General features: G+C 49.0%; 1 protein-coding gene and 1 pseudogene across 4 annotated transcripts in view; both read right to left on the reverse strand.

The window, feature by feature from the left end:
• Window positions 1-346: 346 nt before the first annotated feature.
• LOC119874011 lies at window positions 347-815 on the reverse strand (annotated as a pseudogene).
• A 14,617-nt stretch (window positions 816-15,432) lies between these two features.
• FSTL4 (follistatin like 4) overlaps window positions 15,433-18,270 on the reverse strand; it is a 393,315-nt gene continuing 390,477 nt past the window's right edge. For all 4 annotated transcript variants that reach the window (XM_038552156.1, XM_038552155.1, XM_038552153.1 and 1 more), the window contains one exon: window positions 15,433-16,768. In XM_038552156.1, coding sequence (XP_038408084.1) covers window positions 16,066-16,768 — 703 coding nt within the window. In that variant the 3' untranslated portion in view covers window positions 15,433-16,065. The remainder of the gene's footprint in view (window positions 16,769-18,270) is intronic.

The following is an 18,270-nucleotide window of genomic DNA, read 5'->3' on the forward strand; positions in this document are numbered from 1 at the left end:
ATGTATCTTAACATATTCATTTAAATTTTCTCCCTACATGATGGTATAATCTTCTTTATTTCTTTCAGATCCTTATACCATCTATTTAATTTCTTATCCTATTAATCTGGCTAGGACTACAGTGTACAGTACTGAATTGAAGTGGCAATAGTGAGATCTTTGTCTTATTTATTATATGGAAGGATATCCAGGATATCTTGTTGTTTCTCTTCTTTTCTCTTTTCTTTTCTTCTTTTCTTTTTTCCTGCTACAGGTTTATTTGTACAAGTAGCACAGGAGAACACTAGCCTCATGCAGACAGAAGACCAGGGGTCATACCAGTCCTCATATTGGCAGATAGAAGCTTCTACACTGGAGGCTTTGTGGGGGCCTGGGAAACTCTGGGAGCTTGAGCTGCACCAGGGAAGGGGCTGGAGCTAGAATTTGAGCCTTGGCCTTGGCCTTAGCCTTTAGCCCGCAGAGTCTGAGACCCTTGGCAATGCAGGCATGAGCACATTTCCTGAGCTTGGCATAATAAATGTAGGCAAGTTGATTGAGCTTGTGGCTGCAAGCCTTTGAGATCTTGGGCTTGACCTCCTTGAGCTTGATGAGGCTTTTGACAGCCTCAGCACATGCACTCATGGCCTTGCTGTTGTTGGCCTGCATCTTACCAGGCTCCTCTTTTTATCATGGTTCTTGGAAAAATGTATGTTCCTCAGAAATGTGGGGTCTACCTCCTTAAGAGATTCATATCTTTGTGACTGGGGTTTCTTGATGGCATTTCTGGGCCATTTTCATGAGCGGTTGTGCATGGTGTTGTTTCTGGACTTGGCCATATCAGCACTGAAGTCCACAGATCCTGAAACGCTTAGGATCAGAATGGAAAATGCTGAAGAGGAACATTTTCAATGTCTTACCATGAAGAATGTGTTCTGTAGGTTATCATGTCATTTGAGAAAGTTTCTACTTTGCAAAGAGGAAACCATGAATGTGAATGAATTTAGATTTTTTTTTCAATGCTCTTACTGCATCCCTTAAAATGCTCATATTTTTCCTCCTTTAATCTGATAGTGTAGTAAATCACGTCAATCATTTTTCCTAATGTTGAATCAGCTTTACATTTCTAGGATTAATCCAATGGGGTCATAATGCATTATTCTTTTTCGAAGCTGCTGGATTCAGTTTGCTGATATTTTGTTTAGGATTTTGGTATCTATATTGTCAACAAGGCTAATGATTTTCCCTCTCTTGACTTGATCGTGTTGAGTTTTGGTCTGAAAAGAGTTATCCTAGCACCACAAAATGAGTTGAGAATTATTTTGCTTTCTTTCTCTTCTTTGGATGTGTTTGTGTAAATTGGTGTTCAGTCTCCCCTAAACGTTTGTTGGCTTTCATTAGTGACACCTTCTGGGCCTCAAAGTTTTGAAATTTTTAAGATGTTGAGGTAATGGTAGTTTCCCTTAGAGCTGTGAGAAATCCTACCGTGAGGTCCTGTGTACTCTTCTTGCCCTAGCTTGCTCCAAAGGGGATCCATTGCAAAAACCACAGTATAATATCACAACCAGGGGACTGACATTGATACAATCAAGACACAGTATTTCCATCACCACAAGGATTGCACGTTGTCCTTTTAAAGCTACTTCCAGTTTCCTCCCACCTTTGTATGCTTTTTAAATCGCTGATGACTGTTCATATGTTCTCCATTTTTGTAATTTTGCCATTTCAGGAAGGTTACATGAACAGAATCATATAGACAGTTGACAACCTCTCGGTATTGACTTTTGTGCTCAGCATAATTCTCTGGAGACTCATTTAGAATTGTTGCATGTGCCGGTAGTGTTTTCATCTATACTGCTGAGTAGAGTTTGCCAATATGGATGTCCCACAGTTTGTTGAATTGTTCACCTGTTGAGGAACATCTGAGCTACTTCCAATTGTGGGCTGTTTTGAATAAAGCTGTTATGAATGTTTGTAAGTGGGTTTTTGTGTGAAGATAAGTCTTCATTTCTGTGGGAGAAATGCCCACGAGTATAGTTATTGGGTCAAATGGTAGCATATGCTGATTTTAAAAAGTGAAACTGCTCAGTTGTATCTGTACCATTTTACATCCCCCCTGCAGTGTATGAGTGAGCCAGTTTTTCTGCATCCCCACTAACATTTGGTTGTCACTAGCTTTTACTTTAGCAGAGTAGGACTTAAGCAATCTCATAATGTATTGTGGTGTTTCATCGTGGTTTCCATTTTGAATTCCCTTTTGGCTAATGATGCCCATATTTTCATGTGCTTGTCTACTATCTGTATATCTTCTGTGGTAAAATGTGTTAGATTTTAGAATTCATTTTCTCTGCATTTTCCAATTGCATTTGCTTACCAGTTTATTTACTATGGATTTTGAGTGTTCTTTGTGTATTCTAGATTCTAGTGTTTTGTTGGAGGGGTGGTTTGCACATGTTTTCTCCCTGTCTATAGCTTGTCTTTTCATTCTTCTAATAGTATGTTTCACACAGTAAAAGTTTGTTATTCTGAAGAGTTCTAGTTTATCATGTTTCCCTTCATGGATCGTGTTTTTGGCATCAAAAAGTCCTGAAGGTACCCCTGATCCTGATGAGTGTCTATGTTGTTTTTTTTTTTTAAAGTTTTATAGTTTTATCTTCAATATTTAAGTCCATCATCTGTTTCTAATTAATTTTTCTGTAAGATGTGAGGTGTAAGCTGAGGTAGTTCTTCTCCTCCTCCTCCTTCCTTCTCCTGCCTTCTTCTTCATCTCTTTTCTCTCCTTTTTCTTCCTCTCTTCCTCCTCTTCCTTCTTCCTCCTCTCCTTCTCCTTTTTTCCTCCTCCTCTTCTTCTTCCTCCTCCTCCTATAGAAGTCCAATTATTCTAGAATCATTTGTTGAAAGAGGCTGTCTTTCCTCTGTTGAATGACTTTTGAACCTTTGTCAAAATTCAGTGATGAGAACATTCCCAGTTACGTAGCCTCATTGTCATATCATCCAGGGTCCAGTCAGGAGGCTGAATCTGTACCATTTAAACAGCAGAAATTTATATAAAGAATCCTTAATTAATGTCAAGTGGTTAGCTACTAAGAGATTTAAGAGGATTTTTATGGAATCCCAAAATACCATGGCAGAGAAGTTGCTCATACCCTCATGCAGAAGAATGGACCGTGAAAGAACTGGGGCTTAGGAAGTCACACCCCATCTCTCCACGAAGGGTAACATTCAAATCATTTCAAGGAGGGTACGGAGACTCTAGGGACACATGGCCTCCCAGTGTTGAAGATGCTTACTAGAGGCAGTGAGCCACCATTGGTTTGCTAGTTGGGGAGACAATTGCCTGAAAGGGTGTGTGGAGCTGTAGCAGAAGGGGCTGCTAAGATGTAGGAGTGTGGGCTGAGGGTGCCCATGATCCAGGTGAGGATATGGCCTGGGGCATACCTGCCAGTGCAGCTGGGCTTGTGTGTGAGGGCTGCTGACATGAGTCCAGCATGTCTTGCCCACACCAGTCCTCTGCTTAAGGAAAAAGAAGTGTAAATGGATTCCAAAAGGACAGTGCCTTCTTGACACTACTGACTCCTATTGTCCCCCAGAGCTCTCTGTACATAAAGCATAACCCTGAGGCAACCAGCACAGAAGAAGGGTTTCTAGAGTTCGCTCAAGTTTCACAATGCAGAGGAAAGAACAGTGGCAAACAATAAACTGGTCACTGGTATACCAGTTTTAAGGAAAGGTGTATTAAGGCTCTCCAGAGAAACAGAACCAAGAAAATATATGTACGAATGTGGGTAGGTGTCTGTCTCTGCTTTGTCTATCTAAAGGAATGGGTTCACATGGTTGTGGAGGCTGGCAAGTTGAAAACCTGCCAGGTAGGATGGCAGGCTGGAGACCCAGGAAGAGTCTGTGCTGCAGTTTGAGTCCAAAGGCAATTTGCTGGTAGACTTCTCTCTCCTTCTAAGGAGGTCCCTCTTTTTTTTTCTGTTAAAGCTTTCAACTGGGGGATCCCTGGGTGGCGCAGCGGTTTAGCGCCTGCCTTTGGCCCAAGGCGCGATCCTGGAGTCCCGGGATCGAGTCCCACGTTGGGCTCCCGGTGCATGGAGCCTGTTTCTCCCTCCTCCTGTGTCTCTGCCTCTTTCTCTCTCTCTCTCTATGTCTATCATAAATAAATAAATAAATCTTTAAAAAAAAAAAATAAAGCTTTCAACTGATTAGATGAGGCCCACCTGTACTATGAAGGGTAATCTGTTTTACTCAGTATTTAAATGTTAATTTACTAACAACACAGAAACATCTAAGATAATGTTTGACAAATACCTGGGTACTCTGGCCTAGACAAGTTAACAGTAAAATTAACAATTACAGAAGGCACTTAGCCTTTCACCATGAAATATGCTGCGAGCTCTAAGTTTTTTAAAAGGTTCCCTTTTTCAGGCTGAGGATGCTCCTTTCTGTTACTTGATTGCTGAGAGGTTTTTTTTTTGATTGTTTTAATCATGGTTAGGTGTGGAATTTTATCAAGTTCTTTTTCTGCTTCTACTGATATGTTCACATGCTTTTTCTGTTTTTACTCTGTTGATATGGTAAATTACATCGATTTTCAAATGTTAATCCAATCTTACATTTTAGAATAAATCCAACTTGATCATGATAGATGTATTATTCTATTAATATATTATTGGATTAGAATTGTTAAAATGTTGCTAAGGAGATTTGTTCTTGTTCTTGAGAGATAATTGTGTGTGTGTGTGTGTGTGTGTGTGTGTGTGTGTGTTTTCCTTCTAATGTTTTCTTGTCCAGTTTGATACCTATATATAATGCTTGCCTCATAGAATAAGTTAGGAAATGTTCTTCCCTATTTTTCTGGAATAATTTTTGTAGAGTTGGTACCATTTCGTAAATATTTGGCAGAATGTACCAATTGAAACCATCTGGCCTAGAGTTGTCTTTGTGGAAGTTTTCCCTTTGGGAATTAATTTTCTTCACTAGATTTAGAGCTATACAGGTAGCCTATTTCTTCTTGGGTGAACTTTGGTTGCTTGTCCTTTTTGACTAGAGTGAGAATTTGAAGACCTAAATGTGAATTTATATCAATATTTCCAATATGTATTTGAGTTAATAGGATTTTTCATGAAATTTTTTGAAATAACACTTTTATCTCTCTTCTCTCTTTTTTTTTTTTTTGCACTTCTTTTAGCTCTTAGTATGACCCTCCTCCTTCTAGGGATGAGCAGTACACTGTGCCCAAGTACCTTGAAATGATGATTTTCTTTTTGGGATGTCTCCTGTTTTGTATATTGCTGAGACTTTTTTTTTTTTAAAGATTTTATTTATTTATTCATGAGAGACACACACAGAGAGAGGCAGAGACACAGGCAGAGAGAGAAGCAGGCTCCACACAGGGAACTTGATGTGGGACTCGATCCCAGAACTCCAGGACCACGCCCTGGCCCTAAGGCAGGCGCTAAACCTCTGAGCCATCCAGGGATCCCCCTATAGCTGAAACTTTTCTTTTTATTTTTTTGCCGAGACATTTTTAAACTGCATTTGAGGCTTAAGGTTTTCTTTAAAGATTTATTTATTTTTTGTTTGAGGGAGAGAGAGAGAGAGAGAGAGTAAGGAAGGAGGGGCAAAGGGAGAGAGAGAGAGAATCTCAGACTTCCTAGCTGGGTGCAGAGCCCGCCTTGGGACTTGATCCCACAACCCTGCGATCACGACCTGAGCAGAAATCCAGAGTTGGATGCTTAACCAACTGAGCTGCCCAGGCACCCAAGCCTTACGATTTTTGAGTCACATGGGTGGTTTGAGTGTGGTCTGTGGATGTGATTACCAGTTCTCAGGGTCCCCCCACAACTGCTGCCCCCAGCCCCCCTGTGCTGAAGCAGTTTTCCTCCCAGCTCCCTGGGGCTGGGGCAGAGACCAGCCAGTAGACCTCTAGGTCACCCTTGGCCCAGGATGTAGCCCTCTGAAGCCCCAGCCCCTGTGGGAGGTGGGCTCCCGCCAGGCTCCCGCTGGAGTCAGTGCCCACGTGCCCACCAGGCTGTGGAAGGAAAGCTGGAGTTGGGCCGGACAGATGCGAGCTCTGGGGAAGCTGGTGGCCTCGCGGCCCTGCTCCTCGTGGGTTCTCTCTCTTCTCACCTCCTCATTATCCAAGAAGGTGTTCTCTTTAAACACATTTGCTCTCCTGCATTATTTTATTTTATTTTTTTTTCTCTCCTGCATTTTTAATGCTAGAATTGTTGGGGGTCATCGGATCTGCCATGTGCTCGGGGAGGGAAGCTGACCCAGGTTTGAGGAGGGAGACCACGAGGTCTCCCACCCTCCCACCCTGACCGCCTCTGCGATCTCCTTCCTCCCGAGGCGTGGGACGGAGCGGGCACCCTCGGCCCTGTGTCAGCGGCCACTCCTGGCAGACAGGTCTCCATCCCGGGGGTCCTCCTGGGTCTTGCAGGCCCCGCGGGCGAGGGGGCCTGGGAGGCTGCGCCTGCTCGCACCTGTGCGCCCCCGAGTGGGTGTCCCCGTTCCCTGTTCCTCCTAATCCGGAACGGGCGCGCTCAGCTTGCTGTCGAGATTTTAGAAAATAAAAACAACAAACAAATGTATAGAACCCCCCCAGCAACCCAGGTCTGCTTATGGTCCCAGAATTCGGTGGGGACCGCCTGGGCCCGGGGGCTGCTGCCCCTCCCGAGCATTCTTTGACGGAAATGTGAGTGTGCAGCGCGGGTGTCCTGATCCTGGAACAGGGTCGCTGTGGCCACCCGGCTGGGCGTGAGCGAGCGGAGGCGCCCGGGGGCCCTCAGAGGCGGCCCCGCGAGCACCGGAGCACGGGGCGGCGGCTCCTTGCAGGGTCCCCGGGCCTTTCCGGGCGGCCGGCTCTCCCCTGTGCCCCGGGATGGCCAGAGGCTCGCGCGGTCTGCGCGCCGCCCGCGGTGTGGGTCCTGTGGTCGTGCCCCCGCACCGTCCCCGCCGCCGCCGCCGCCGCCGCCACCTCTTGTCTGCGGGCTGCGTTTCACGGGGGCGTGAGGCTCTGGCTCAGGAGAGGGCCAGTGGCCGGGGGAGAAGGGGAGCGGAGGAAGCAAGCTCATGTTCTTTGGGTAGACAAGGTGATAACTTCGTGCACGTAAGGTGCTAACCATCTGGACTTAATAATACAGTGTGCTATTTATTGCATAAAATAACATTTAATTTTTCCAACTTTGGTAATACTTTGAGATGCAGGCATAGCCAGGCCTGGCTAAGAACTACAGCTCCAGGGCCATCTGCTCGCTACCCTCCAGTTTTCTCTCATGACCCACCGGCCCCTGCCTATTGGGGTATTTGGACCCAAACCTGTCCCAATCTTTCCTCTCAGCCCCCCGGGGGCCTGCCTGTGCCTTATTTCTCAGATCCCTGTTTCCTGTGTGGATATTCCCCTTTCTCCAGAAGCCCATTCTCTATCCTTGTCTGGCTATGTCCCCGTCTCACTACGTGCAGTCCCCGCTTATTTGGGCACCTCATTTGACTTGTCTCCTGCCCCTGAATCCCCTGATAGGAGCTCCTCTCTGGTCCTCACAGTCGCAGGGCTCCTAGGACAGGATCCGGACCATGTCAACCTCTGCCTGCCTCCTCTAGGGGGATCTGCTTTCTCTTTCTTTCCTCTGATGGCTCTTGGTGACGCCCTGTGGACACCTTCCTCTTGAGCAGAGTAGGGTGATCCCAGCTTCAGGAATCTGGGTCCTGGATGCACATTCACTGTATGGCAGCTTCTCTCTTTGCTTCTTCCATGTAGCATGGGCAGCCTCAGCATCCAGGGCCATGGCTGCAGATGGTCTCCAGAGCGCAAAGGATGCTGTCTCTCCCATAGCCACATGGTGCCGGCCACGCTGCCCCTTCACTGAGCCTCCCGTATGTGATTGTCCTGCCTGTGCTGCCAGCATTCTTGCTGTTCTCTCCTGGGCCAGCCCTTTATTTTTGTTGTTTCTGTTGGCAGGCAGGCCCTCACGTTGCTATTGCTCACTTGGGCCTTCCCAGTGACTCCCACTTCACATCATCCAGAAATGGATGGACTTCACGCCAAGTCCACTTGCTTGCATGTCCCATGCAAGCAATCCCGTGGATTCTGTGTGTCAGCGGTTTTTCTTGGGTCCATTTGGTTCCTGCAGACCATGGGCTCCACGTGGGCAGGCCATGGGTTCAGAGATGGTGTTTGGAAAATGGTGGTTGAACAAGAGAGTGGCCACACGGTGAAGGCCGTCCGGTGTGCTGGTTGTGGGCAGAGCCGAGGAGTTGGTCCTCCCCCGAGGCCTCCCGAGCAGGGCTGCGTGGGGTGGGTGCACACGTCGTGTACAGAGATATGTATCTCTGAGTGGCCTCCTTACAGCCTGCTCCGGAGGGAGTGGCTGGATCACAGTATAGGATGGAAAGTTCTGCTACCTGTCTGCGGTGGGTCCTGTTGCGGGCTGCACTTTGGCCACCCCCCGCCCCCACCGCCGGCTGGCCTGGGGCTGGAAAGCAGAAAGGACATAACCAGAGTGTGCGTGGTGATAAGCCTGGCCTCTGTGGGCAGCGAGAAGCTGACGACTGCTGTCTGCTCTCTACCCAGAGTTTTGGGCTTTTAATCATGGGCATTTCCTCTTGCTTGAACCCCAAATCTTGAGGGCTATTCTGGGCAGTTGGCTTTCCTGAGGAGGTAGTTAAAGCAGAGCAAGATCCCTCCCACACGTGGGCTGTGCCTCTAGGCAGTGTGTGGGGTAGTGAGGCTAGAGCTGCGCCTCTGACTTGTGTCGTGTGGGTACTGCAGGTGGCAGGTTTCATGGTTAAGAGCACGTGTCTTGGCCATGTAGACTTGAATTTGAATCTGGCTGTGTTGCTCTGAGCTTTCATTTTCTCCTCTGAATTGGAGATCACACCAACAGCTACCTTGCTTGGATAATGGTAAGGTTTATTTATTTTTATTTTTTAAAGATTTTATTTATTTATTTGTGAGAGACACACGAGACACACACAGAGAGAGAGAGGCAGAGACACATGCAGAGGGAGAAGCAGGCTCCGCACAGGGAGCCTGATGCAGAACTCGATCCTGGGACTCCAGGATCACGTGCTGGGCCAAAGGCAGACATTCAACCACTGAGCCACCCAGGAGTCCCCAAGTTTATTTTTTTTAATTTAATTTTTATTTTTTTAAAGATTTTATTTATTTATGAGAGACACAGAGAGAGAGGCAGAGACATAGGCAGAGGGAGAAGCAGGCTCCATGCAGGGAGCCCGATGTGGGACTTGATCCCAGGACCCCAGGATCATGCCCTGAGTCAAAGGCAGACGCTCAACTGCTAAGACCCCAGGCGTCCCAACAGTAAGGTTTCAAACTTGTTCTTATTAAGTGTTCATTGCAGCACCTGGCACATAACAGAGCATTCCTCCAAGAAAGAGGAGGAGCCGCATCTTGTTTATGTCATTGTGATGATTAATTTTAGTGCCAACTTGGCTGGATCATGGTGCCTAGAGAGATATTTGGTTAAACGCTCTTCTAGGTACTTCTGTGAAAGGAGTTTTTGTCAGTGAGATTACCATTTAAATCAGTAAACTTGGAATAAAGCAGATACCCTCCATGGTGTGGGTGGGCCTCATCTAATCAGTGGAAGGGCTTAAGAAAAAAAGACTGACCTCCTTGGAAGAATTTAGCTAACAAATTGCCTTTGGACTCAAACTACAACCCTTTCCTGGATCTCCAGCTATCAGCCTACCCTATAGACTTTGGACTTGCTGTCGTCCCTAATTGCATGAACTAATTCCTTAAAATCTCCCTCTTCTCCCCACTTAACGCACATGCACATGCACATGCACACACACACACAGGCACACACTCTATTGGTTCCATTTCTTTGGAGAATCTGCACTAATAGTCTTGGTGCCATGGACATGAAGCTCACCAAGGTCAAGGATTGTGTCTGCTTCGTGCAGCCCTCTATCCCCCACACCCTGCACGGTGCTCACACATAGTAGGTGTGCCACACTGGTAACCTGGTGATTACTGAGCACTTTATACATTCTGCAACTTAGCTGGATGGTCTGCCCTGACAAGAATACAGAGTCACTGGAGTTATGCGTCGGTTAGAGCTGGTGCTAGTTAGAGTGTGGTGAATTGTAAGCATCGACCAGGATAGGTGAAGAGAAGTTTTGAACCAGATGTTGGTTGTACATGTTGGGAGCTGAAACTTAAACATGAGGGAAGGGAGTTCTAGGGTCAGATGCTTGCCTTTGTCCACAGCTCTTTGGAGCAGGCGAGAGGAGAGGCCACTTCCCTTTGCCCTTTGAGAACCTGCAGGATGATGGAGAATGAGAAGAAGCACCTGCGTGGTCCTGCCTTAATCCTTTCTCACTTTACCAACTGCACACAGACTGGCAGGAACCGAAGTTCACTTTTCTCAAATTTTATTGTAAAATCCTCAGAAAAAGAGCATTTACAATGACAATACTTTACGATAATTTGTGAATTGTCTTCATATCAAGTGGTACTGCAATTACACGGTGTGTTCAATACTGTGCAATACATCAAAGTAAACATAAACTTATTTCAAATGCCACATACAGTTACTGTGTTGGTACAAATTTCTACTAAAGTTGATGTATTAAAAATAATTTATATATACTTTATAAAGAAAAATTCACATGTATAGTAATTACAGGAGGCCTTTTGAGAAATACTGGTGATTACAGAAAATATATTTTGGTGTCTACACAGCAGCTCAAAATAATGTATCTGCCTTGAAATAAGAAATCTGAAAGAATTCTGAGGCAGGAGAGGATGAGAATCTTAACGGGATGAAGGATGTGCCTGTGACTTTGTATCTTGAGGGCCATTCCGCTATCCTAGAGCATGAAACAGTGTGTGTGATCACTCCAGCCACACGCCACGCCCACTGCCATCTGAGATCACTTCATGTGGCCTTCAGAAAGTGTGACACGCAGCAGGGAGAACAGTGGGTGTGATGGGGCCAGGCCAGGCATGGGGGCGGGCCAGCGACAGGAGCCAGCCTGGGTGTGCCGTGGGGTGTGGGGTGGCAGCTTATGGACCTGTTATCCCGCACCTCTTTGAAGCAGCTAAAGTAGCAAGGGACCCGCAATTCTTAAGCCTGTTGCAGATGTCACCCTGGGGAGTGGACAAAGGTTTAGATTTAGGGAAATTTTCTCATGCAAGAGCACTCGGGCCCCATGATCAGCCAAGACTAGTTGCCCTTCCTCAGAAACGAAGCTTCAGTCTTGAAGAGTGTATCCTTAAGAACTCCGATCCTGTCATGGTAACATGTGGTGAGGTCACCATGCTTGGGGTACATGCGAGGCAATAGTTATTGCTTTGTGGAGTGCAGGCTAACCCTTCTAGAGCCCTCTAGGATATGGCTCACATTCTCTAGAGCCACAGAAGAAAGAGATATTTCCACATTAGTCAAGACGAGCTTGGAAAGAGGGGTGTGTGAATTGTGGGTTTGTCCAAGAACAATAATAAAAAGTACACGGTCAACACTCGCTGCTGGCTAACGAAGCCTTGCTGTCAGTTTTGGAGGCCAATCCCTTCTCTCCCCATATTTCCATAATTTCACATATTGTGTTTGCTTAAATCCCTATTGCTGCCCACAGCTCCAAAGAAGGCGTGAGTCCATGTTTGTTGGGCTCCCGGTGTCAACAGTGTGGCTGGTGCCTAAAGCCTGCAGACTCCCAGTAGATGCTCACATTCTCAAGTGACCTGGCAGGTAATCTGGTGTAGACAAAAGCAGGAAGTGGCTTACACTCCACCAGGGTTTTGGGGTCTTGTAGTCACATCTTGACGACAGGCACCATGTATTTTCTCCTTTGAATCTTCTAAGCCTCTCCCTGTTTTATAATCTCTACAATTTGGGAGAGAAACCACAGCAGCTTGTGACTTTATTGAACAAAACTGCTCTGCCTACATGCTAGTCTGGGAGCAAACTGAAGCCAAGAGCTATGAGTGACTTCTTATTTGGACTTCAAAGCAAGATAGTGGCATAGGTCAAGGCCATTGGGAGGGCTGGTGCGACAGCAGGTCAGTTGCCCCTCACATCGTAGGAGCTGTGGCACGGTTCATGCGCAGGAGGCCTGAGGCATAGGAGGGGAGCCAGAAATGCAGGCAGTAAACTGGGAATGAGAGAGGTATCGCTCGGGCCCCCTAAGGAAGGAGGCTTGGTGTGTGTGGGGGGGCAGGTGGCGGTCATCACTATCTATATTCCTGTCCAATGGTTTCTGTTGACAGCAATCCACTTCCCTGATGATTGTGAGTTGGCTCTGGTCTTGGTCACCTCTTTTGGAAGGGCTGTGAACTAGGGCATGGGGGGTTCATGATTCTGGGTAGAAAAGGGCCATGTCCCTGTGGGTTCTGACTGTACTTGGAGTAAGATGTGGGGTTCTGGGTGGGGGAGGACACCAAAAGACTTCATGTCAGCATTATCATCAGCCTCTGTCACCACTGGGCTCCCTGGGTGGGAGCGGCTTTCAGAGGGCGGGGTGCAGGGAGGAGAAGGTGAGGTAGATCGGTATGAGGGGGTGGGAGTGGCATCAGTAATCCGGAGGCTTCCTTCCAGAGGGGAGGACCTGAGACAGAGTTGTGGGATGTGGTGATGAAGATGGTTCAGCGTCTGCGGTATTTGAAGGAGGCACACAGTGAGAAATGAGTGGATGACATCGTAAGCCCCTGGTAGAAAAATATACCCAGAATGGATCTGTTTCATGTCTCCAATCTGGATTCTCCTTTAGTTCACAGGTTATTGGTCAACAGAAGAGAAGTTGTGGCCGCACAAAGCCAACTTCTTTGGGCTGCTCTCCTAAAGGAAGTCTCAGCAGTTAGGTTGGCCAGGGCAGCAGGCTGGTCTCTGCTTTATTTGGGGTTGAGAGCTGTCCTCCGGGCCCTACCTGGAGCTGGGAGCCCTTGTCTGCACAGAGGAGCAGAAGGGAAGGAGATGGCTGGGGTGCAGTGGGGTGGAGATTGTAAGGGCTGAGTTTCTGTCTTTGCTCATGATGCCTCTAGATCCAAGTTCCTGGAGCTTGGTATTAGTGGTTGGCTCCAGCCAGATTTCACTGGGCTCTTCCAGCTACTTCATGGGCTCAGGGAAGGTAGTAGGATCCTCTAGTGACTGGGAGACTTTGGGAAGAAGCCTAGGCCAGCCCCAGGTGGGGTTTCTGGGGTGAGGATGGTGGGATTTAAAAGGTGTTTGCTCCACACCCAAGCCTCCCATGCAGAAAGTCCATGCAGTTGCCTGGAAACTAACCAATCCCTCTTACCACCATCAATCTGTGGAGGGCTGGGCGGGCTTTTTACACCCAGAGGCTCCATGTGGGGTTCTGCTCATGTGGGCAGAAGGAGCATGCACACTTCTGTTTCCAGTCTTTAATGTCAGCAAAGTTGTCGATTATTTGAGTTGTTACAGGAAAAAAATATACTATGTTAAATTTTTGTGAAATTTTACTTCAAAATTTAGCAATTTTGAAATAGTTCATTATGAAAGTGGCTTTCTTATGTAAGATGAATGCTTCTGTAGTGTGACATATTATTAGTCGTTAGCTGATCTGTGTTCAGCAAAAGGATTGCTGGTGGGATCGGCTGCAAGGCTCAGCTACTGTGGTAGTTTCTTACACCTGTGACTTTCACACAGTGTTCCAGGGAGCCTCTTCTGGGGCTGGAAGAGGCAGGGGGCAACCTGGCCAGCTCTTCGCCTGCCTCCCACCCCAACAGTTTTGTTGGTTGCCCTGCAGAAAAAGCATGTACTCTCTTGCCTTTGTGACTTTACAGATTTCACAATTTTCAAGTCTGCATTTCCCTGCTCCAATTCAGTAGCGTGCAGAACCCCGGCCGTGGCCCTGAGCCAGCATCTCTGGTAAACCACATGGTGAGTTAGCGAGAGGCAGAGACATTTTTCAGACACTTAGAAACGCAAGGAATGGGGCAAAGCAATGGCTGCCACAGAGTCACTCCCAGTGCAAAAGGCTAGTGAGGATTGGATGGGTCTTTGATTTTTCAAACCCTGTGACCCAGAGGGGCTAATGCTTTGGCCTGGCAATTGCTAGGCTCTTCCTCAGGTAGTCTCGGAGACTTTTTTTTTTCTGCTAGGGGCTGCCACCATGTGGATTTTTCCAAAGGGAGAAGTTGATGAAAGTTGGAGAATTTCTGTGATATAAGTGGGAGTTTGGAAGTGAATGTGTCAAGACACTGAGAGAGGAATAAAAAGAAAGGGTGAGTGGTGTTGCCTGTCCATCCCAGCTCTTGTGAGACTGAGTATGTGGCTTTTGAAGTCCATTCCCCTCACCTGTAGCTCCATATTTTACCTGTACCCAAATCTGAAGTATGCCATGTGCACATCTGGACAGGCTCTTGGGAGCTGGAGGGGATGAGTGTTTGGTGAACCAAGACACATGGGACATGCCAGGAGACTAGATGATTTCAGGAAATCGGGGCAGGTGGTGGGGAGGCCGGGTGGGGCTGGGCAGTCAGGTGAGTCTGAAAGGGAGCTGTGCATATATAGAGCAAGGCAGGCTCTCCGTCTTCCATCTTCTCCTCCACGGGGCTGGTGATCGGCGGCACAGGAAAAGCATGGCCATGTTGCCAGGTGAAGGGAGCTATGCTGGCTGAGGTGTCTGGGAAGGGACCACCTCTTCCAACTTCAGAGGGCTTGAAATATGATCATTTAAGCCAGAAAGCATGCAAGTGTGTTTTGGCTGCTGCAGTGAGGAGGAAGGAAAGGGGTTTCTGGGACCCAGAGAAGCCTCTTCGTGGCTGACATTCTCTAACACGGGCTGTCTTCCCTGGGCTGGCTGGGTTATAGTTCCTTGGTGCCTCCCTGCTAGCCCGGCAGAGTCTGAGACACTGGGGATCATGCAGCACTGCCAGCCTGTATCCTTCTCCCTACCCACTCCCGGCATCCTTCTGAGTGTGGGCTTTGCAGTGTGTTACTAGGGATAGAAGGGCCCACGTATAAGAGAATCCTGGACTGTACTATCTGTGCCATGTTGATGGAGGGACTGGAGTCCTAGAGCTGAGTGTGAGGGCCACAGGCAGAAAAGAAAAGGATTTTTAAAACAGCCTACAGAACCCACCTGGACCCTACAGGTATCTTTGGGGTGTCTGTGTTGCACCTGGAGGTCACTGTTCTGTAGGCCACCCCCACTCTGCTTGGCAAGCCCAGTCTGCCCTGAAGCTGGAGTACTGGGCCTGGCTAATCAAACCTCCCCCTTCAGTGATAAAAAGCAGGCACGCAGGGTGTGTCCTGGTCTCTTTGCATCCCAGCCCGGAACAAAGTCTTTGCCAAGGTGGTAGCCAGATCTGCGCTTGGGGCGTCCATGGTGTGGAGGGTCCACTATTCTTGGATGATCGTTGTTCTTTCTGGCTGTGGGGTGTCGGGGTGGTGACCCTTAGAGACTTGGCCTAAGGCAGGGAGGAATAGAGCTGGACGGCGGAGAGCATCTTTCTGCTTACTAGCATTTCAGATTATAAAAAATTATCTTTTAATCAAAATTTCCAAAATAAAGTAAGTGATTTCCCCATCCCCCAAGATGCAAGAAGTCTTGTCGGCTCTCCCGCAGGCTGACACCAAGTCACATGGAAAGAAAAGCACGAAGCAGCTGTGCAGAGAAGAGAGGGTTCAGGACGCGGGCAGACGTGGCTCTCATGCCTGGAGCCTGCAGCCCTGCTCCCGGGAGCCTGTTTCTGGGCCGGCCTTCGGGCCGCTCGTCAGGGCGAAGTCTGGCCGGACCCGGCGGTGAGGGGCAATGAGTGCATGAAGGCAACCGACAGAAGTGTCAGCCCGGAAAGCCGGAGCTCTGGTTCCACGGCGTCCCCGGGTGACATGGTGTGGAGCTGGGCACAGACATGATTCCTTTACACAGCAGCATGTGTTCTCACCGTAGCTCAAGGCATAAATCATACTTCCCAATGAAAATCCCCAATCTGGTTAGCAGCGCATACCTTATACTAGGAAACTTGCAGGGAGACCAGTGTTGAACCACGAAGCGAATACAGGTTTTGCTTTTGTCTGTAAAAATGTACAGGGCGCCTGCTTGGGGCTGCGGAGTGAGGACTAGGAGCTCGGGGCCTGGGCTCTGCGCCGGGCGCCTTCATACCTCGCCCACCCACACGGCCGTGGTCCCCCGCCTTACGCCTGACACCTCGCAGTGCAGGGTGCTTTGCCTCCCGTTGATGAGAAACAGCGACTCCTGGGCGGGCGTGAGGAGGTACTGCCCGAAGAGCCCGCTGTCCCTCACGATCCTGCGGGCGCCCCCCCAAGGCTGGGCCGGGCCCGCGGGCGGCTCCTGTAAGTTCTTCAGGGCGCCCATCTGCCCCGTGGACAGCTCCAGGAACAGCAGGTCTGGCTCCATGTCCGCACTGGCATAGACATAATACTGATTGCCCTGCGTGAAGGAGGGCTGGAAGGCCACGTCCGAGACGCCCTGGCTCAGTGGCAGGCTGTAGAGGGTCTGGATGTGGCCCTGCAGCGTGATCTCCTGCACATGCAGCTGGGGGCTGCTGGGGGCGGCACTGACCACGAAGCGCCCATCGGGGGACACATGGGGGGTGCCAGTCACATCGCCGTTGGGGCCCACCACGGAGTCCGTGACGCTGTCGAGCAGTAGCTGGGCCGCGGAGGCCGGGGGGCTGTCCTCCCGGCACTGGATGAAGAAGTAGCCGCCCAGGTGGCTGTGGGCCATGGCTCGTGGCACGCAGCCGTGGCTCTGGAGGCTGATGGTCTTGAGGAGCACCAGTGTTTCCAGATCAACTTTGTGCACCGCGGGGTCCGACTTGTTGAAGATGAAGCCGAACCTGCCGAGGGAAGGTCTGAGGTCAGAGGTGGGCAGGGCATCTGTCATTCGCCTACAGGATTGCATCTTTTCCCTTCCCTGGACTGTAATCCTTCAGTGATCTAATAGCTTCTTAATTACATGTACCATCCTGCAGGGCATGGCTTCTTCCCTGATTCATCTATGATGTCAAACCAAAGGCAGTTGAATTACAAATGCTCCTGGATTTATGCTTTCATCTCCAGCAGTGGTAAAGAAGGAGCCTGGAAGTGCCCTCCACAGCTTCTCCCTCTGGGGTGTCTTCAGATCCGCTTCCCTGAGGAGGTGCCAGCTGGGAAGCAGGGGCCCAAGCCTGACGGGAAAGGCCAGGAGCCCTGATTGCCTGCTGGGAGGATCAGCAGAGGCCAGGGCTCTGCGGTTGTTCCCAGGACTAAATACAGAGTCAGAATGTGAGCAGCCAGTGGGAGCCAACGAGGACACACTTCCCAGGGGGAGCCCTGTGGAGGGGCAGCCTCTCTTGGGGCCCTGTTTACTAGGCCTGTGGGCCGAATCGCCTGCTGCAGGGCGGGCAGCAGACAGCTTTTACCTCTGCAGTCAGACGGCCACAGGCCACGGTGTCACTGCACTGCCCTGCCAGCTGCAGAGCCAGGCTTGCGCTGGAGCCTCTGAGACACTAAAAGAGGGCAGTTCCTTCCGAGGGTTGTTGGGAGGACTGGATCAAACAGGGAGCTGGAGGGGAAGGGCTCAGTAGGTGGTAGCTGCTCACATCTGGACTCGGTGAAAGTCTGCTTTGGAGGTGGGTTGCGAGCTGCAGGGAGACCTGACTCCAGGCAGGATTTGGCTTTGATTTGAGAGCCTCTGCCTAAATGCCTGGCTCAGGGGTGCCTTTCGGTGCTTATGGATACCTAACTGAGCCTCAGAGTGGGGGAAATGCCCTCTTTAAAGCATTCTTAAAGAGCCAGAGCATTGGGGGGCACCTGGGTGGCTCAGGGGTTGAGGTCTGCCTTTGGCTCAGGTCATGATCCTGGGGTCCTGGGATGGAGTCCCACATTGGGCTCCCTGCATGGAGCCTGCTTCTTTCTCTGCCTGTGTCTCTGCCTGTGTCTGTCTCTCTCATGGATACATAAATAAATTCTTTAAAAAAAAAAAAGCCAGAGCATGGAAAGAGCAGGAGAGAGGAGCCCACTCTTAAAAGCAGTTTGAATGTAGAAGGCCACACATAGGCAATGTGAAGCCCGTAAGTTTGCTAGACTCCTGGCTGAATTCATGTTCTTTGGGGGGTTTCACCCTTTAGAGCCATCTTAGAAGCTCTTCCCAGGTGCTGTCTATAGGGAGGGGCTCATTAAAGGGCATTTTCATCCTTGGGCCCATAAATGGATGGGCCTAGTTTTAGAAGTCCAGTTTCAGTGTACAAAAAAGAGGTACTACTTGTTGGAGAAAGGGGTTTGATGGCAGACAAAAGAAAGGCATAAAGAGTGCCCCCAAGACCTTTGGCGTCTCAGTGATTTTATGAGGGCAGGCTTT

Source organism: Canis lupus, chromosome 11 (assembly GCF_011100685.1).
Source record: "Canis lupus familiaris isolate Mischka breed German Shepherd chromosome 11, alternate assembly UU_Cfam_GSD_1.0, whole genome shotgun sequence".
Classification (NCBI taxonomy): Eukaryota; Metazoa; Chordata; class Mammalia; order Carnivora; family Canidae; genus Canis; species Canis lupus.